The sequence below is a fragment of the Eptesicus fuscus genome, chromosome 4, assembly GCF_027574615.1.
Source record: "Eptesicus fuscus isolate TK198812 chromosome 4, DD_ASM_mEF_20220401, whole genome shotgun sequence".
NCBI classification, from domain to species: Eukaryota; Metazoa; Chordata; class Mammalia; order Chiroptera; family Vespertilionidae; genus Eptesicus; species Eptesicus fuscus.
In genome coordinates, this window is record NC_072476.1 from 100,273,928 (window position 1) to 100,295,195 (window position 21,268).

Below are 21,268 nucleotides of genomic sequence, written 5' to 3' on the forward strand. Positions count from 1 at the left end.
AGTGTGAATCTGAACTTGGGAAAAGAGCAGAAAGAAAGAAAAGAAATAACAGAAAAGAAAAAGAAAAGAAAAAAAAAGTAAGAGAGACAAGAATGATACTAAGAGAGAAAAGGGGAACAAACTATATATATGGGGAGTAAACTCCACTAGAACAACCACTATTCCCAGCAAATTCCAGCAACACGAGCCTGGAGATTAATACAAACTGCAACAGCAGCTAATATCAAGTGAGGCAAGGGAAAACAAAAGTAAAAAACAAACAAAAACAAAGCAAACAAAAGAACCAACCAAACCAACAAAAAGAATAATCTAAACAATCTCATAAAAAAGCATAAAAATTCAATCTAATCAACATTCAAGCAAACAACAACAAAAGGCCCGAGAGAAAAATAATTTTTTAAAGGTAGCGTAGAGAGAGGTTTGTATGGATTTGGAGCAGGGGGTTGGGAATTAGATATATAAGTAGGGTGAAGTTTTAGCAGGGAGTAAACTGAAAAAGTAGGGAAAATCTAAAGCCAGAAAGGGTTAAGATAAACTGGGAGCAAAAGGGGAAAGGTTAGGAGAGTGATGGCATAATGTTAGCTTTGAGATAGGGTAAAGCGATTGTAAGGGAAAGATGCAAATCGAATGTAGGACACTAATCCAAAAATAAAAGAAAGAGAAAATCAAATGACATTAAAAAAAAAAAAAAAGTAAAATAATAGTAATAATAGTGCTGATTGAAAATAAAAATGTGATAATTAAAAAGGTGAAAATCAAGTGAGGAAAAAGAAAAAAATATTAGTTTCTTAAGTAAAAGATGCAAAAAATGAAAATAAAAAAATATGAGAATAAAAAATTTAAAAAATTGAAAAAAGAATTGAAAATTAAAAAATAGGAAGACTAAAATGTGCAGTAGCGGCTGTCATTCACTTCCTCTATTATTCTGTTTGGTACGCCTTTTTCCCAGTCTGGGCGGTATTTCAGTTCAGCTTCATTCCAGGGCTCCTCAGTGTTGGAAGCCAGTCCTGCTTTTTAAGCCAGCCCTATCTTAATTTCTCGTATTTATTTTTGATTACACCAGAGACAATTAGCGTTTCAGCCCCTGGGTGGCAGTGTTTCTGAATTGACTTCCGGGCCTCTCTAGCTCTTTTTTCTTTTTTTTTTTTTCCCCTTCTATGGCACTCACTACCGGTTTGTGGAGATGTGCGCCTCAGAGCTGCCTCTCTGATGGTCACACGCAGCTCTGGCCCCAGGTTCCGAAAAAACACCTTCCCCCTGCAGTCTTTCAGGGTTTCCACCTGGGTTTACCTCTGTATTGGGCTTAGCAATCAGAGTCGGAAAGAGCCCAGGTGTGCGGACCGTGGGTCTGTGCCCCAGACTAAGGAGCCTGCACTCCTTTGAAAATTCTTAGTCTGACCCTCCTCGTCAGATTAAAATGAGTTGCTTTCAAGAGGTCACTTCTGTTAGCAGCTCAGAAGACCCCCTCCTCATTCACGGATCACGGCAGTTCCAACTGCCGCTGATTTTTCTAGGCACAGACCTCCCGGCTCCTGCCGGTCCTGCGGCTGCCGCGCTTCCCTCACCCAGCGCCTCCCTCACCCACCGCGGGGATTAGAAACCGCAGCTTATTTCAGACAAAATCTGACCTTTCCGTGGTGCAGTGAAGAGTTTCTTTGAATCCAAATGTTTGCGCTGATAGGGGACCGGTGGTCTGGTGCTCCCAGCAGTTCAGTGTTAGCAGTTGTCGCGGAAAGTCAGGTTTCCACTAAAATCCTCCTTTCCTTGCAAGATGGCGAGGCGCCCGGCGAGCCCGCAGCTCCAGGAGGGGACCCAGCCCCTGTGGGTGCTGCGCGGTCAGAGGAACACTGCCCAGCACTCCCCCGCCTTCTCCTGGAGTTTAGCTGTCCCTTGGCTTGCCCACATACACTCCCTCTGCGAGCCTCTGCTGCTCCGACTCTCCGCCCCAGGAACAGACTCCAAACCCGACTCTATTCCGTCGCCATTTTCCCATTCATTTCTTTTAGTTAATCACACACACACACACACACACACACACACACACACACACACACACACAACTGGGCTGACCATGTAAATCCCATCTGTTTTGGGGACACAGTTAATGTGAATGAAAGAAAAGGCTCATCATAATAACTATGAAAACTGAAATGAAGGTAGAGGAAGAGGCTTGGTCATGAAGACTTTTCAAGTCCAACTCCCTGAGAACAAAGAGTCAGGCAAGTCACAAGTTCAAAGAAGTTTGATGAAATATACACCATAATGACTACAGTCACCACTCCTCTACGGTATATTTGAACGTTGTTAAGAGAGTAGAGTCTAAGAGTTCTCATCACACAAAAAAATTAGTTTTTCTTTTTTTTTTTTTCAGTATCTATATGAGATGATAGATATCAACTAAACTTATTGTGGTAATCACTTTACAGTATATGTAAGTCAAATCTTTATGCTATACACATTAAATTTACATAGCATGGTATGTCAATTATATCTCAATGAACTGCCCCCCCCCAAAAAAAAGTTCTGATGGAATCTTTCCACTTATCATTCACCCACATAACCAGGGAAATATATTCTTCCAAACATCAGGCTGAAGGCTCTCGGCATTTACCTTTCATACCATCATTTACACTGCATTTCAGAAATCCAAACATTTAAGCCCACTGTGCCCCAGGCACAGATTTTCTTACTCTTTAGAGGTGGGCAATGGTGGGCAGGAGTCAGCAGCCCCAGAGGCAGCATCACAACTGACCAGGGAAGAAGGCACAGCCTTCTTCTATGTGAGAAAGACCTCCTCTAGGCCTTTCTCAGGACTTGCAGGGAATCTGTAATCAGACTCCTGTATGGCCTCCTGGGACCACACAGGGAGTTATTCGTAATCATAGCGCATGGATATGCATAATCAGTCAACGTCTTCCCCTCAGCTGTGATCAAAATTAATTTAAAGAGATTTAACTTTAAAAGGGGACATTGATGTGTTGTTCATAAATCAATGAGCTAAATATTAGTCCTCATAAGTGTTATAAAATCAGCTAATGATCCTTTCTGCAGTGAACACAATTCTTAATCATTAATGCCATTACGTACAGCTTCTCTTAAAAGGCCTCAGCCAATGCATCTCCACACGCAACAACCACTTTCTAATAAGGAGATATCAGGAATTCAGAAAGTGCTGTGGGGCTTTGACTTGCTGGCAGGCTACAGTTCCCTAAAAATTATAGGGGAAATTGTTGTTCGGTGGCTCTTAAACTTTGGCGTGAATCAGAATCACAACTTGCTGGGTCCCAACCCCAGAGTCTCTGATGGCATAGATGTAGGGTACAGTGAGAACTTGCATTTCTTTACAAGGTTGCAAGTGATGCAGATGCCGCTGGTCCAGAGACCACACTTTGAGAACCATTGCTCTAGCGAAGGAGTCTGCAAACTTTTGGTCAAGGACCAAATAGTAAATATTTAGGCTCAGCAGCCCGTACCATATCCGCTGCAGCCATTCAGCTCTGCCACTGTAGCATGAAAGCAGCCAGAGATGATAGTTGATGAATGCACGTGGCTGTTTCAGTAAAACTTTATTACACAAAGGTGGTGGGCTGGACTTGGTTGTTGCACACCGTTGGCCCACCCCTGCTCCAGAGGATGGCATACTCTCACCACCAGCCTTGCCCTAGCTCCCAGGGCATGAGCAACACCTGAAGGGATTAGGTGTCTGCAAGGCAATCCCTCCCACCCCAAGTTTCTTCCTAAAAGATCTTGTCTGTCCATGAACAGGGAACCAGAAACTGTATCTTTTAAAATGTGTCCCATGGAATTCTATGTAATATTTCTGTAGAAACAACACACATATTAACATCCCAAAGTTTCATAAACTGGGGAGTTAGCCGGCATTTCAGTGTCTTTTAGAAGACAATATTGGAAGCCTACCTCTGTCACTTGCCACAGTTTTGGCCTCCGATAGACCAGAAGCTAAGCACTCAGAAAGCTGAGGCTTCATCTTCAACTTCTAGAAAAATGCCTGGGATAGGGTAAAACCTCAAAAATCTTTGTTCAGTGAAATAATATCTATAAAACTATTATTGGTGGAAGTGAAGTTCTTGGGGTGCCTCGGGGAAAAGGATTTCCTGAGGCCCCCACAGGAGGATATAGTTTTGTGGAAATGCTTTATTGATGATGTAAAATTAAGGGGGGTCCCTCTCAGGCCCCATCTCCATCCATCCCACCCTGGAAAAGTTCAGCAGGGCCAGAATTAAGGCAACTGCCCAGAACCTCTGCTCCATATTAAAGTACACTACAGTCCGGCATCTGGATAGTTTAGCTGTGTTCCCAGCTGCGGTCCATTGTGTGTGGTGTCCACATGGCCATTGACCATGCAGTTGCTTAAGGCCACATAGCGAGCAAGTGCAGGTCACGGAGCAGGAAAGAGTAGGGGAAATGAGAAGGCAAGAAGGAAGGAACTCTTTACCTGGGGACTTTACCCTTCCAAGAGTTTGCAGGTTTGCAGTGGCTCCACCCTCCTAGCCAATGATCTTTTTCCCAGGCTAGACTGGCAGGCAAGCACCTTCCTACGTCACCCAGACTTCACGGCACGAGCACCCATCTTCCCCGTTGTTCAATCCCTTTCCCCAGTGATCTGCGGGGAATGAGCTGGTGGTTACCAGAGGAGCATGACGCTGTAGCTTCCTGGTGAAGCTGCCCAGAGGATCATCTTTATAATGTCTGGCCTCCTCTTTACTCTCTTCCTATTATTAATAAACTAGCTAGTTATGATGATAACAAAATCAATAAACTCCTTCCTAGTCCTGAGATTTCTAGATTTACCCTCAGAGCCCCGCAGCCAACTGTGGCTTCCTCTTCCTCCCACTACAACCCTGGGTGGTAGCAAGACAGAAGCCCCAGGAGGGAGGCTCAGGGCCAACATCAGTCCACCAGCACCACCTCACATGAGTATATGGTAAGGACAGAGTTCCTTTCCCTCTCTCCACTACCGTAGCAGCACCAGCTTGCTACCTGGAACCTTGAGGACCACTCAGTTCCCCAGCAAGCTCCAGTGAAAGGTGGGGAAGTAGGGAATGAACAGAAGGGAGCCTGGGTAAAAGCAGAGCAGTTTGTGGAGAAGGCCTGCAGGGAACATTGGCTCTGATGGTGCAGAGCAGACTATCCTATCTAATAAAGAGGTAATAGGCTAATTGACTGTCACACCCTCAAAAAATGGTGGCGCCCACAGACAAGAAGGAGGGAATATACTAATTGACTGCCATGCCCTCAAAGATGGCAGTGCCCACAGCCACAAGATGGCGACGCCCAGTCCCCTCAGCCCCACCAGGTCCGGCCACTCTGCGTACCTGCCTCCGGAGTTCCCCAGTCCCCTCAGCCCCTCATCCACCCAGGGCCAGCCCAAGGCACAGGCAAGCTTCAGATGGCAGCTTCCCAGCTGCTCAGGGCCAGCCCGAGGCACAGGCAAGCCTTGGATGGTGACTGCCCAGCCGCCCAGGGCCACCTGAGGCTCAGGTAACCAGGGCCAGCCGAGGCTTGCGCTGCCGGAGTGGCAGCAGCAGAGGTGTGATGGGGCATTGCCTTCCCCTGATTGTCGGGTCACCTCCCACCCCTGAGGGCTCCCGGACTGTGAGAGGGGGCAGGCTGGGCTGAGGGACCCCCCCTCCAGTGCATGAATTTTCATGCACCGGGCCTCTAGTAGTATCAGAAAAGCCAGCAAGGGAATTTACATAAGATATATAATCTATGGTGGTGGGTTAAATTAATACAAGCCCAGTGAGGTCATTTTGCAGCTTAAGTCATTAATAGCACTATTTATGAACTAAGACTATCCCCTACAAGGGGTAGGCTTAGTACTTAATGCAATTCTCTTAACTGTATGTTACAACTTGGTGTTACACAAGGAATGGGGTTAAAGGATTACATTCTCAATGAGAAAACAATAGCCAACAGGAGTATCCTCATCTCTCGACATCAGATTCTGGAAAAAGCTGGCAGAATGAATTAGTAACTTTTTATGATAAATAACAGAGATAGTCAAATTTAATGTTACTTGATATCTTCTCACACTGATTATTTAATTAACTGGGCTCCTCCTTTAGCTCACTTGGATGTAAAGGTTCTATCCACTTCAGTTTAGTTATGAGCACCCAAAAGGTCAGGTAGAGCATAGCACCTGAATTAAAGAATGAGGCCCAAGGATATTTCCTGCTTCTGAAGCAGATCTTCAATGGAGATTCAGGGAGTGAAAACAGCTGTAGCTGAGGGCTTTAGGGGTCTCGAGAGAGGCAGAACCAATTATAGATAGATAGGTAGATAGATGGACAGGGGAGGGGAGAGAGAGAGAGAGAGTCTTATAGATCTACAGAAAGATAGAGAGGTTTATTTTTTAAGAAATTGGCTCATGCATTTGGACTGGTAAGTTCAAAACCCTCAGGATAAGCCTGCAGGCTGGAATCCAGGAAAGAGTTACAGTTTGCGTTTGAAGAAATCCTGCTGTCAGAATTCCCTCTTTCTCTGGGAGTTCAGTCCTTTCCTATTGAGGCCTTCATTGGTTTGGATGAGTCCCATCATGGAGGGTAACCCACTTTACTTGAAATCCGCTAACAAACGTTCATCTCACCAAAAGATACCTTCACAGAAACATGTAGAATAACGTTTGACCAAATATCGGGGCACGGTAGCCTAGTCAAGTCAACACATAAAATAAAGCATCATGGGAGTCCTCCTCTGACAGAGAGCTAGAGAGGGAAGGTCAGGTATTGGTGTTTCCCTCCTTCCAGAGGCGGCAGGAGCCCCCTCCTTAATTTTGTGGGTTCCTCCAGTATTTTGAAAATATTCCGTAAATACTCAGAGTTCTTTTCTCTTTCTAAAAAGAAAGGAGAGAAGAGAGGAGGAGAAGGGAGGGGTGGGGAGGGCAAGATAGAACATCCTTAAGTGATAGGGAGCAGTACATAAGCCAGACCCACCCTCTCCTGGCCCAGCATGTTACTCTCAATTATTTGTGGGAGCAATGTCACACCAAGTTTTACCTTTTCCCGAGGACCCTGCAAGAAATTGCTTAAGCACCATTTCTCTTTACCCAGATGCTCCATGGCTCTTTGTTAAGAGGATGAATAGTCACGTCGTAAGTCTCCTGTGGGTGCTGGCACTTGTATATTTTCCTTCATCTTTTCCACGGCCAAAGGCAGTTTATTAGTTTATGTTGGTGGAAAAGCCCTGAATGGTGCCGTGGAGGGCTCTTCCAAACCTGAGGGATGGGCCTGGGATTTCTTCTCATCTGGATTAACAGGAATCGTGTTTCTCAAGCTTGAGCCTTTTTCTAAAACCTGAGCACGAACAGAACGGGCTTTTCTGCAAACACGACAAAAACTAAGCTGCCGACCAAATAATTATTTACGACCTTCTCTAGCCTGCGACGTCACACAGATACTTCAGCCTGAATGGAATAAATTAATCAATTATGTGAAATCATAACATCACTTGACTGAGAAGAAAGATGGTTTAAAAAGAAACCCAGATCATTTCAGCAGGGAAAATAAGCTTTAAAATTGTTTGCTATCTATAACCCCAGATTAGTGAGAGTAAAACTGAGTTGGGAAGTGCCCAAAAGTATCCTCCAAAAATCATGCTCAGGTATATGCTTATAATAGAGACCCATCAATTATTGGGCAACTAGAAGGTAGCCCATGTTCACACTGGTTTCTAATAAAATGCTGAACACAACAATAAATTAACTTAAATCTATAAAATAGCCATACTTAAAATTCTTTCTAGCAGCAAAGTTATCAAGATTAACATCCTCAATGAGAAGTCATCTTGATGGCATGTATGTACCCTTAATATCTTGTGATGAAAATGACACTTCACTTCTATGACCTTCCTCCCCAAAAAGCAGAACCTCTGTTTAACAGTGAGAGAAACATCAGACAAACATAAATTGTCAGTTAATTTTAAAATAAAACAAAACTGTTTAACCCGTACAGTTTATTCAGACAGAAAGCCAGGTTGCCTGACCCTTACAGTTTGCAGTATTCCCAAGGCATCCACTTGGGCCCTGGGGACTACATCCCAGGGAGCGGCACCTTTCCAAAGATTCTCCCACCGGGGATTTTAGAGATAATCTAAGAATGAGATAGTTAGAAAGAATCTTTACCTTTTTTTGGAGGGGGAGCGTGGAGGCTACATACAAAGAAAGTTGTAAGTGGTAGATTCTAATGCATGTAGGGTCATGGAGGAGCATTGGGCATTGTTATTTAAGTTTTCCAAGATATATTGTTTTTGTGTTTTTAAAAAATATATTCATAAAAAGTGTTTACTTCAAAGTGATCAAGATCCACATGGCCTATTGATGAAGGCACAACATGCAGCTTCAGAGGGGGGGAAATGACCAACAGCCTCCTGTTTAAGATCTTTTACCATGCTTTGCTTAAAAATCTGTAAATTGTATGGGGTTTTTTTCTATTTCTGTGGAAAATGCCATTAGAATTTTGATAGGAATTGCATTGAATGTATAGATGGACACTTTAACAACATTAATTCTTCTGACCCATAAACATGGGGTATCTTTCCATGTGTTTGTGTCTTCTTCAATTTCTTTCCTCAAAAGCCTTGCAGTTCTCATTGTACAGATCTGTTACTTCCTGTCAACCAAAAAGGGGTCCTGCTCAACCTTCAAGGTTCAAGTCCATATCCCCCCTCCCATGAAACCTGTTCACTTCCACCATTCCTAAAGAGCCTTTGGGAAAAAAAAAAAAAATTAAGAGGTAAGAGGTAAAATAATATCCTAGTACCACTGAGTCCTGGATAGATTCTTTTTTGGAAAAAGCCAACAAAAATATGTTATTTTTCCATTTCAGATTTCAGACTCCCTAGAGATGATTTTAGCTTGCTGAAAACCTCTTTATTCTCGATGTTTTTGTCATGTTTATGTGTTAAACGTATAACAATTGATATACTCTTGCAAGAAATTTTATACAAGGAGATAAATGCTAAGACATAATATTGAACAACTACTTGAATCCCATGTATGATTGGTATCATTGCCTCCACTATGGAACTATAATCAGAGGTGGAAGTAGCCTGCACCAGGTCCACTAATGACTCAGCAAAAGAGCCAGAAATCAAACAATCCGTACCCCACCCCCATTTCTCTGCTAAAGCACATTTTTTCATAAATAACTTACATAGCATTTGCAATTCTGTAGAAAACTAGAGGCCCAGTGCATGATTGAATCATGCACGTGTAGGGTCCCCTACACGCTTTTGCTTTCGATCGTGGTGGAGCTGGGTGCCTGTCTGCTGGTGCACCAGGCCTTTCAGAAGCCTCCGGCGTGGTGGAGGCTTCCGAAAGGCCTGGTGCCGGAGCAGACAGGCACCCAGCTCCCCCGCTTTTGATGGTCTGAGGTGGGACGTGAGCTCGCTGCCCCAGAGGCCCCTTCTGTTCCGCAGCACAGCCATGGCGCAGACACTGAGCTCGCGCCGCCAGGTGGCACGAGCTCAGTGTCCTGCCGGCCCAATCAGCTACCCCGGCCACCCCGAGTCCCGCCCCCTGTGCCTCCCTCTGGCCCAATCGTGGGTGTAGTGGAGTGATGGTAATTTACATATTACCATTTTATTAGGTAGGATAAGTAATCATGATTTCAATACTCTCATCTTTTTTTGCAGTTTCTAACTTCCAAATAAAGGTAAGAGGGATATTTTGCCACAATTAAGGCTGGTTATATTTTTCTACAAATACCCTTAGCTAAAGGATAACTGATCTATGTGACTAAACTTGACTTTCATGTCCATTATGAGGTATGGAGTTACTTTTAAAAAATGCTTTTCATCAGTGGATAGAGCATCAGCCCAAGGACTGAAGGGAATCGGGCTCAATTCCAGTCAAGGGCACATACCAGTTACAGTTTAATCCCCGGCTCTAGTCGGGGCCCATGTGTCTAGACAACCAATCCATGTGTCTCTCTCACATTAATGTTTCTATCTGTCTCTCCCTCTCCTTTCCACTCTCTCTAAAAATCAATGGGAAAATATCCTCAGATGAGGATTAAGAACAAGAGAACAAAACATATGGGCCAGCCTGGAATAAGAAAGCAATGTTCATCAAACTGGTTGATAGGTGGGATTATTTTAATAAGCCATGGACCAATGTGTGTATTTCATGAATGTTGATGAAAACTCCCTTTGCAGTAAGAACAGTGCATTCTATAGTATATTATGGTTTACAAAGCACTTCCAAATGTGCAACCAGGGTGGTGGAGAGAGCTGGCTCTCTCTGGTCTCCCACATGGGCTACCAGGCCCTGTGCTTACAGGCTCCATTCCTCCATGGGGGGTGGGAGGGTGGCGGGGAGAAGCCCTCATATCAGGATCTTGTGGCGAGTGAATGGGATGTTGCAGACAATCCTTTATTCGACACTTAGTCGGTCTTGAATTCTAACAGCATCCCTGAAGGAAGTTAGAGAAGGAAACTGAGGCTCAGAAAGTTTTGGTGATGTAGCCAAGGTTACGAAATATACACGTGGAAAAGAGAATCTGCATTTTCTGTTTATTCTTTGTGTACTTTTTCCAGTGCTTACAGCATTCACATTAAGTAGTAGCTTAGATTCAGCACCATTTGGGGTTAGAAAACAGTCTACATAGAGAAGGGGAAGCAGCTCCCAAAATTCTACTCAGAAGGCAGCCAACAATCGGGAACATGGGGTTGGGCCTTGAAATCTGTCTTCTGGTCCCAGAAGTTGTGTCCCACATAAGTCCAACAAGCTTTTGTTTTTCTTGGTAAAATGAGTTAATCTGCCTTACTTTCAGTTATAGTGAGCTTCAAATAGGATTATCCACTCAGCAATTCTGATATCTATTGAGTGTGCATGTCCACATAGTAAGTTTCCATTGGGTGGTGACTGAAACAACAAAGACACCCATGAAAAACACATGGTGTCAAAATAAACCAAAGGAAAATTGTTTGGGCAAAAATCAAAGTCTAATTTATAGAAAAGAATTCTTTATTAACCTTTGGTCGAGAATATGTTTATATTTCCAGAAAACTCCAAAGCCCATATGGATTCCTGCAACAACGGATCCCAGAGAGGACCTGATAGGACTACTGCAGCCACAGAAGAAGCAGTGGCCCCCGAAAACAGAGGAGAAATAGTCCAGAAATAAAAATAGTGAAGATGCCTTGCCATGCTAGCAGTCAGCACCTGTGCATTGCTGCAGGTTGACCAAGGGCAAGGAAGGTCGGTGTGCACGCGCTTCCAGACCATGTGTGCACACCTTCTGCATAGAAGTCAAAATGTTTGATGTTTTGTGTTTTTACCAGGACCCCTGACTTGAGGGTCTTGCTTTATTTCTAACACAGGGAGTAGTATTAACTGCCACATTAAAAGAAATATTATACCTCAGGCATTAACCATTTTAACAGATGGATCCAGTTCTAGAAAGGCTGGATCTACTGCAGCAGGAGAGCAAATATCTTTCAAACTTTTTATATTTCAGTAGAAATACAAGCTCTTATTTGTGCCTTAACAGATTTTGCTACAGAGCCCATCAACCTATAGTAATAGTGCTTATGTGGTAAGTATGGCAAAAATTATTGTAACAGCTACTATAGGGCACACTAATTCAGAGGAAACTTTTCATTTAATTTTCAGCCTTTAAAATGTTATTAGAGAAGGACAATGTCCATGTTTTATTGGAAGCAATGTCCTCAATGTGTTTATCCACCTCTCTGTGCCAACTTTAGGGGGTAAATCCCCGAGGACTTAAACCTAATCAAATTGACAAAATAGATGTTACTCAATTGTGGAAAGAGCCAATCGTACTCTTAAAATCATTTATTAAAACAAAAAAGGGGGAGATAGGTGTTATGTGTCACCTCTAAAGAGGCTCAGTCAAGCCTTTTATACTTTAAAAATTTTTTTTAATTGTAATGCAAAGGATTGTAAAGCAGGTGAAAGGCATCAGGCCTCCTGTACAATAGCCTCCACTGAGTCAGCTAGGTGGAAGGAAGCATAAACCAGACAAGAGTTTTATCAGATTCAGTAATAATGTGGGGAAGAGGTTGTGTTTTATATCTTTCCAGAAGGAGCAATGCAGCCAATTCGGGTGCCAGAGCATTACATCTGTCACCACAATGGACCCAGAGAAGCCTCTATGTCCTGCCCCCAGGAACGATGCTGCTTCTACGCCAACAAGTCTGGCATCGTCCGAGACAAGAACAAGAAGACCTCGTCAAGAGACGAAAAGAGCTATTTGAGAACCCGCTCTGGAGTGGACTTAATGGACTCCTCCCCTACCTCCTCCCCATCCTTGGTCCCCTTGTTGGTTTTCTCCTTATTCTTACATTTGGCCCTTGGGCATTTAGAAAAATAACCGACCTCGTAAAACAGCAAATAGATTCAGCTTTAGCAAAACCCATTCAGATTCATTATCAACGCCTGGAAATGGCCGATAGGTGGGACTCGGATTGCCAAGAGCACGAGCACCTCCGGACCCAGACTCGCTCCTTCCCTACGGGGACAGCATCTTAACCAGAGGGATGCTTACCTACGCTCTAGCTAGAGCCAGAGGTGTGGGTATCGAACCGGGTGCAGAGCAAAGCATTGCAAGGGAAGGTTGGGATATTTTCCAACCTCCTCTGGATTTCCCTGAGAGTATACCTGGTTTGCATAGAGGTTGACATCGATAAAATAATGGCTCTGCCTCTCCTCCCCAAAAAGGTGTCAAGAGCCACACACAGTGGGTATGCAAAGCCCACGGGAGGAACCAGGTCAATGTCTCCTCGGTCGATTAATGCCCACTCCCTTTTCTTAAACAGAGAGGGAGGAGATGTCCGGAGCCAAGAGTTAATCAAAGGGTTAACTCTGACCGTACTTTAGCAAGTTATCTAAACAGAAACTCACAGAAACCAGGCCCACCTCCTCTCTTCTGAGAACAAAGCATTCTTTCCTTAGTTGCCCTTCAGCTGCCAAATTCCTTATCTATAGCCACCTCCCTTTACAACCTTAGTTTATAGTCAGCCCCCTTCACAACCTTAGTCAATTATCTAGTCCACATAACCCTTTCAGCCCCCATCTCCCCCAGACATCTCCCCTTCTAGAAACCATATATAAGAAGTGCTGTAAAAATAAAATTTGGAGGCTTGATCAGAAACCCCTTTGACTTGCCTCCCTTCTTTGCGTCCCTTGTCTGTTTTCATTCTCTTAGGTGCGCCGCCTCGGTACCCCCGTTAGAAGACCCCGCAGGTCGGGGAAAACTGACATTTATCCTCAGCATTAGGACTGGTGGTGCTGGACACACCCACGTGCACACACACGCACACTCATCCATACACACACACAATCATGCGCACAATGACTAGTGGCCTCCTGTATTAATGCTATCTACATACTATGTACTATATTTTTCATTCTCTGTCCCTTACTTGCAGCTCCTCCATTAGGTAACAGTGGTGAGAAATTAAATGTACCTGTGCTCCATAATTATGGGGGAGAATACCTACTGAATGTTTCTTCTGTGCCCACTCTGGTTTTGATTGCTGGGAATACAGTGGGAAAGCTGGGCAGGGAGACTGGAAATATGGGGGTTTTTTTTTCAAGCTATATTCCTTAAACAACAGTATTTTCTTCAGTAGGAATGTTAATTAGACAGATGCTCCACACTGTAATGAGAAGTGTGGGATTTATTCTAGGTGGGAAGGTATTTGTGGGTTGGTGGGTGAATGAGGAGTTCTGCTTTGAACGTGTAAAACTAGACATGGCTCTTACACCAGTGTCCCCATCACTGTAGCCCCAGACCAGTTCTCAGGCAAAGATATGGGTTCTCTCATGCCTTAGGGCAGCCCAGTGGTGTTTGGGGCTATCGGGGCCTTTGATTAGCTTGGCTCCTTCCTCAGAAAGATCCTTCTTTTATCCCAGGGTTCCCTAGCAATACCATATGCCATTAAATAGAAGATGCCATCAAGCATAACATGCAGCTTTATGTACCACTGGGGGAAAATACTGCCAAATAAACAAAAACAATGTTTTCTAACATAGAATTTTTATTTTATGCTTCTTAGAAATAGTTTTAGACTTATTAAGACATGACTTTTTAACCATACAGCACTATTGCACATACATTAAAAATATTTGTAAGATTTATTAGGTATTCTTAAAGCTTCTTTCCATTCAGAATCCAGGTCGGTATCTATAAATTTTCTTGCTCTGCTCCTTCAAGAATGTTGGCCATGCTGTCTCTCTTATGAGTGTTCCACTACTGACGTCAGGATTTTCTTCCAAACTACTGATACCTGTCTGCAAGTTTTGATGTGAATGCATGACAATGATGACTATTATCATTACTGCCACCTGGCAAACAGCTATCCTGCCATTATATTTAAATGTGGGAGGAAAGTCCAAGATCAATGTGTGGTATGTTCATTTCCCTATGCACTGTGATGCAGAGTTGGCAACGCTGTGTTAGACATACAGGTAAAGAGGTCAAGGAGGCGGGATGGGGTGTGAGTCTGGAGCTTAGGGGAGGGGCGGGAATAGAGAAATGGGTTTGCAGATTTGGCATCCATAAGGGTTTGGATGATAGTCATGCCCCTGGGGTCTGCATGTGACCACTGAGACAAAGTCTAGATAGAGAAGAGGGCTGGTGTTGAGCCTTGGGATACTCAAAGGTTTAGAAATCTAGAACAGGAGCCAGCCAACCCTACTGAGATTTAGCAGCCAAGGTAGCTCCAACACTGGGTGCTGAGGTAGTTATGTGGCATCCCAGAAACGAAGGAGAAGGGGGATAGTCAGCTAGGTCAAACGCGGCTGTGGTTAAGTAGGATGAGAGTGGAAGGGTGACCATTGGATTGGGCAGCTTGGAGATCATGAGCAATCTTGACAAGAGATTTCTGTGGTTGGGGCCAGCCTCTGTGTAGCTACCTGGATGATAGCCAGATGGATTGGACTAGGTTGTGTGTGTGTGTTTGAGGAGGGGCGGGGGAGGAGTAGGGAGACGAGTGAGGAGCCGAACCTCTTTGGGCAGCTGTACTGTCAAAGGTCCAGCCAAGAGAGGCAGCAGTGATTCCTTTTCTAAAGACATTAGGCATGTTTGAACTCTATCCAGCAAGACGAGACTGGTTCAGGGAAAGGATAACTGGCATCGCCAAGTGCTTGAGAAGGCGAACGGTATGCAAGCCAGATCACAAGAGCAAAAGGTCCGCTTTGGACAGAACCACCATCCCTGGCAACAGAGAGATGGCAGAGGGAGTGGGCACAGACACAGCCCTCCGAGAACTCTGTCCAGGTGTCCAGGCTTCAGAGCGCTGCCCTTCTCGGTTTTAACAGATCCCTGCTATCCTGGGCCTGGGTCTCATTCCCCACCTAATTCGTCACTCCAAGGGTGAGCTGGGCGAGGACAACTGGCAGGCGGTCCCCTGACCACACACCCCAGGCCCGGGGCGGCCCCGGGGGCGGCTCGGCTTCCACCGCTGGCACCATCTATCCAGCGGGGCTGGTGGAGCAGCCATCCTCAAGCTGGGCCTTCTCAACCTCCTGCGACTGCCTTTGCCAGCCTCGGCCCCCGCCTCCCGCAACCGCACGCCCCGCCCCGCCCGCGATCCCCTCCTCCTCCGCCTGCGGCCAAAGGTTCCGACGTGGCGCTGCCGGCTGCACACGTTCAGTACACGGGGCGCCCCGAGGCCAACGGGGCGGGGCGGACCGGGCGCGATGACGTCAACACGCAGCCGCGCGCGGGCCAGGCAGCGCCACGTCGGCGCGCAGCGGCCGCGCCCCCCCCCGACGGCCGCGGTCCGCCCTCCCGCGCGCGGCCCCGACACCCCACGCGCGCGGCCCCGACACCTCCCGCGCGCTGCGCCCTCGCTCCGGCTCGTGCGCACATCTTCCGGACCTACGAACCTGCCAGCATCTCCGCTGCTGTCCCAGCCGCTCCGGTCGCACCATGTCTTCGCCTCCCGAGGAGAAGCAAGAGACGAAAGCTGGACACCCGCCCGCCGGTAATGACTCGTTTCCACTTTCCCTCCCGTCGTGGGCCCCGAGAGCTGGCTCGAACCCGCGGGCGCGGGGCGCTGGGCGGGCGGGCAGGCCCCGGCGCCAGGCGCGGGGACCTGGGACCTGCCCACTCGTGGCGTCTTCAGTTAAACTGAACCCCGCGTTTGGCAAAACCCACCTCTTGAAAGTTGGGGAACCATCGCAAGCCTGTGGCAGTGGCATGCAAATTGGAATGACTTGAATAAGCCTAATTGCACAACTTCCAAAAAATAATAATAATAATGGGGCGGTGAACGCAGAGTGACCAGATGTTTTGGAGAACCGGGTAGCCGACACAAAAGTTAATGTTTTTAATGACAAGGTGGTGATTGTCGGGTGACGGCCTTTCATGCTGAAAAAAAGAATCAAAGGAGTGGAAGTCATTTTTATCATTAATCACTCAATATGAATTTGCCCCCCCCCCCCCCGTTTCTTTCACATTCAGCTTTTTCTCAAAAGTGGGGTTTTGGGGGGTGTTTTGGAGTGTTTTCTTGTTTGTTTGTGTTTTCAAATTCTAAATTCTGGGCCAAGGAAGTTAAGTCCAGGGAGGACATTGATAGAACATCTGAATCTGAGCCGCCCTTATGTGCACGCGCCTCGCCGCTTCCCACCCCAGGGCAGCTCCGGGTTGCTCCTCCGCTCTGTTCCAGCTGCTCCGTTTCCGGGTCTGCTCACCTTTGGAATGACCGCCCCTGCAGGTGGAAGGACCCTGGGAGAGAATGGAAGGTGCCTGGGTCCCAGAGGCCAGGCCCCCTCCACCTGTGGGGTGCTCTTAGGGTCTTAATTGCACACATTTGTGTTGTAAACTCCGGCTCCTAAAGACAGAAGCCTCGGGGAGCGTGGCTGCTTTGTGGGGCACGTGTGTGCCACCTTCTTCTTGTGGTCAAGACTCCCGTGATCTCCGTCCGCCGCCCCCCAGGGCAGGGCACTCGTTCTCTGCGTGAACACGTGAATAGAGCCGCTGTTTCAATACTCCAAGCTAATATTTGCACTGCTGAAAGAAGCTCTCAACAACAACCAAAAACTACCCTGGACTAGGGAGGGAAAAGGGCTAACCGATGCCTGCGACTTAACGGGCATGGGATTTTAGAAGGTAGTTCCGCTGTAGTGGAAAATGGGCTTTGGGGGCCTTTGTGTGGCATTCGTTTAAAAAAATAATAATAATAAAAAGTACCTCAAAGAGATTTCCTGTAAAGATAACCTGACCTTTAGTGTGTACCTGTAGTGTCCACGCCCATCTGCTGGCTGCCTGACGACCTGGCAGCACTGCAGGCCGGAACTCCTTTCTTCACACGCCCCTGTCCCAGGGTAAGGAGTGGCAGTAAAGCTCCTAAGTTGGAATGAGACCAAATCAAGGTAGGAGTAACTAAGTTGCACATAGAGGCATTTCCACGTGGAGACTTTTAAGATCACAGACGTGAACTGTGCAGATTAACTCCCTGGAGAAATGCCATGAAAGACTTTGGTTTTCTTCAAATTCTAAGCAGCTAGGCTTTGTGAATTACAAATTAAATAGCTTATTTATACTAAAGGAGAGAGGAGCCAACTCATTTGTGTTGGTGTAGCAGTGAACTTGAGTTCTAAGTTTTGAGACCCATCGCTTCTCTAGAGCTCGGTTTTCCTAATCTATGAAATGGGAGGTTTGGGGGTGTCGTAGAGCAGAGCTACCTTTGCCACTGTAACTCTCACTGGAGCTCCCCCCTTCCATTCATCAGAATCCAAGTTCAAGGGCAGTTAATCCCACAGACAACCTCTTCAAGTGACTTCAAGGAAGATCCTTTAGCCTTTGGGGTCCCAATCTCACAGGAACTGCTTAAAGAACTGTCACTGACATTCCCCATTTTCCAAGGCCATATTTGCCCAGAGTTAGAGGTAGGACCTGGCATCTTGGTCCAGAGGTATAGGCTAGAAGGGGACTTTTTGTCATGTGCAGCATTTTGCCTCAGATCCACTTTCCTGTGGGAAAGCTCTTTTTAGCACAAAGCTGGGGGTATTTGGCTATTCTTATTTACTCTGGCGTGGCCAGAGAATAGGACATACTGCAGAGTTGATGGTGAAAACAAACAAACATAAAGGCAACTCACTATAATAAAGATAATTATCAAGTATAGCCAAGAGCACAGTTCATAAAAATAACAGCCTTGAAAACTTTGGATACACTTTCATTAAGGGCTTAAATTGGATAACACAGACTTGTGCTTAAATCCTCAATCGGAAACAATAAAATTATTTTTCATGACTATCTTCATGTTCTTTTGTGTTTTCTCGTTGTTGCTGTCTGAACCAGGTATCCAGTGCATTCTCACAAAATTACCTGTTTCCTTGTCACATTTACCTCCACCTGTCTGCCTCTCTTCTTCTTGTTTCCAGGGTTGGATCTTGGTGATATCTTCATCCCCAGGAGCTGGTATAGTGCCTGGCACAAAAATATGCAATAAGTGGCTTCTGAGTGAGTTTCTTCAGAGCCTCTTAGCACCTCTCACTTCCCCAGAGCATGCAGGGTCTTCAGTGTTCTCTACCTCTGCGCTGTCTCCAGTGTGCACTAGGGATGCAGGTGTGACTCTCATCCAGATTAGATAGCATCATAAGTGCAAGTAGTAACAACATTTGCTGAGTGTTACAGTGTGCCTGGTATAGGGGAGGGGAAATAATTTTCCCTCTACCCTTCTAGGTTCCTGGCCGAGACACCTCTCCCCATCCCCTGTGATAAAGACAGATTAATAAGAGAAAAACAAACTGAAGGTTATTAGCAGGAATACCTCCTCTATACATGGGAGAGTCCCAAGAAAACAGTAATTCCCTGAAATGGCCCAACCCACCACCATAAATACCAACTTCAACTAAAGACAAAAGAAAAACATGGGGGCCCTAGCCAATTTGGCTCAGTGGATAGAGCGTCAGCTCGTGAACTGAAGGGTCCTGGGTTTGATCCCGGTCAAGGGCACATACCTCAGTTGCAGGCTCAATCCCCCGCCCTGGTCAGGGTATATGCAGGAGGCAGCCAACCGATGTGTCTCTCTCACATCAATGTTTCTCTGTCTCTCCCCGTCTCTTCCACTCTCTCTAAAAATCAGTGGAAAAATATCCTTGGGTGAGAATTAACAACACCCAAAAAAAAAAAAAAAAAAACATTGGGGCGTAGGGACCCAGTTATGGGAGGTTTCCAGAAAAAGCCAGGTAAACCAGGGTAAGGTTGTTATACAGATTTCAGGTTCTCTTGTGATTTAGTCCTTCCCTTTCTAGTACAGAGAGGGAGACACTTACAAAGGGAAATTTCCATTACTAATGTAAACGTCCCTTACAAAAGGATAGCGTCTCAGTTCTCTGAGCTTCTCCTTCTCTGCTGATTTTAATCGGCTCAAAATAGCCCTTCTGCCGGAGAGGCATATTCCGTGGTGGTGTATTCTGCTGCCCTTCCCTGGCTCTGTTTTAAGCCCTTGCCTCTTGTTCACTCATTTGACAGTTACCTTACAGTTGGGATAAAGAGGACAACTCCTTTTTAAAACCTGGCCACGCCATTTGGAGCGTCTCCTGTCGAAGCCAGTGAGTTCAGGGGCACCGGCCTGTAGGTCCTTTGCCTCTTGGAACCTCAGCAGCCCTTCGCACCAGGGGCTCCATCACACGCCCTGTGTCTCTGCCCAGGGTGTGAGATGCATGAGGCCGTCCGCACAGGCTTCCGCACTGTGGAGGGAAGGGGCTGTGCAAATACAGAGCCCGTCACTGAACGGTGGGGATGGTGCTGCTCCGCGGCCTGGCCGTGCGCTGTGGAAGTAATCCGGTCTGAATGATTTCAGACCTCTCCACGGCTCTCGACCACAGAACATCTGCAGGGAAGTGGCGTGAGACTGCTTGTTCTAGGAGAGCTACTGCAAATGCAGATTGGCAGAGTTAGAATTAGTGAGGTTCTGACCATCTACCAGTCCGAGGGTGCCTCGGCAGAAGGAGGACATAGTTATAAGCCTCACGATGACTCGTTTCGCCCAGTCTTCATGAGTTGGTGGCAGTGATGTGGCTGACATCTCGTTGTTAAATACATTTTGCTAGACCCCATCCTCTCCATTTGCCAGGGTAGCCAAAGCCATACGTCAGTAAAGTTCTCATAAACCTGATATGTAATAGTGTTGAACACTAATAGTTCACATAAGGTTCTAAAAAGTAGGCCTCACATCCCTTCTAGACCTGAGTCAAATGGAAGTAGAAAACAATTGTATTTATTGAAAGTAAAGTGAGAAATAGGTCACTTTACTCTTCATGGTGATTTCAAAATAATTCAGTTATTTGTTATATTAATCAGACAGGAGTTAAAGATGCATTTAAAAGGTTATGGGTGATGTTGTCCCTGAATTTTCTTCTGCAGAAAGGTTTTTATGTTCTCTAGGCCACTCTAGTGCTGGAAATGGACGGCTAATTAGTTTTTTATTGTATTAACTCTATGGCCACAGGCTTGCCAAGCATGCCCTGGGTGTCCTTTGCCCAATCAATGGTCAGTGCTTGAAGATGCAGCAAGGAGGTCTGCCTTCGCTCTGGCCCTGCCAAGAAAAAAGAGACCCTTTTAGTCACTGCGTTTTTTCAAAAACTCCTACTCGGGGTGGACCGTAGCATTTCTAAGGCATGTTTAGATTTACCTCTGTTCTCTAGTACCCTTTCTTCTCTGTCACCCTTTCTTCTGTGCCTGTTCTTTTTTCAAACAATGCCTGGTGCATGCTTACTTGATTTTGTGAATGCTTTCCCCTGCCCAACTTTAGAAATCTTTTTGTTTATATAGGGAATATTCACTTCTGTATAAAATACTATATTAGTTACAGTTATATTATACTCGCCATTTTAACAGATAACCCAAAACGTCAGTGGCTGAACAAGTCAAGTTATTTCTTTCTCCAGCGGCACCTCCGGTAAGTTCCAGGGCGGAGACCCAGGCCCCTCCTGCGGCAGAATCTGCCATCTCATTGCATGGTCTCTGCAGAGGGGACAGCAAGAGTAGAGCACGGTGCAGGGCCTTATGGTTCAGCCTATGAGTGGCGTGTGTCACTGTGTTAGTTTCCTATGGCTGCGGTAGCAAAGCATGATAAACAGAGGCTTAACAAAACGCAGCTTTATTATCTTACAGTTCTGCAGGTGAGGAGTCCAAAATGGTCTCACCAGGCTAAAATCAAGGTGTCTGCAGGGTTGGTTCCTTCTGAAAGCTCAAGGGAAGAATCCGTTTTCTTACTTCTCCAGCTTCCAGAGGCTGCCCCACGCCTTGGTGTGTGGCCCCTTCCT

The 21,268-nt window shown here is 45.9% G+C and overlaps 1 protein-coding gene across 1 annotated transcript in view; it reads left to right on the plus strand.

Moving 5' to 3' along the window:
• Positions 1-15,796: 15,796 nt before the first annotated feature.
• Positions 15,797-21,268, plus strand: part of DAP (death associated protein) — a 49,229-nt gene continuing 43,757 nt past the window's right edge. Inside the window, exon 1 of the mRNA XM_054715267.1 lies at positions 15,797-15,975. Coding sequence (XP_054571242.1) covers positions 15,921-15,975 — 55 coding nt within the window. The 5' untranslated portion in view covers positions 15,797-15,920. The remainder of the gene's footprint in view (positions 15,976-21,268) is intronic.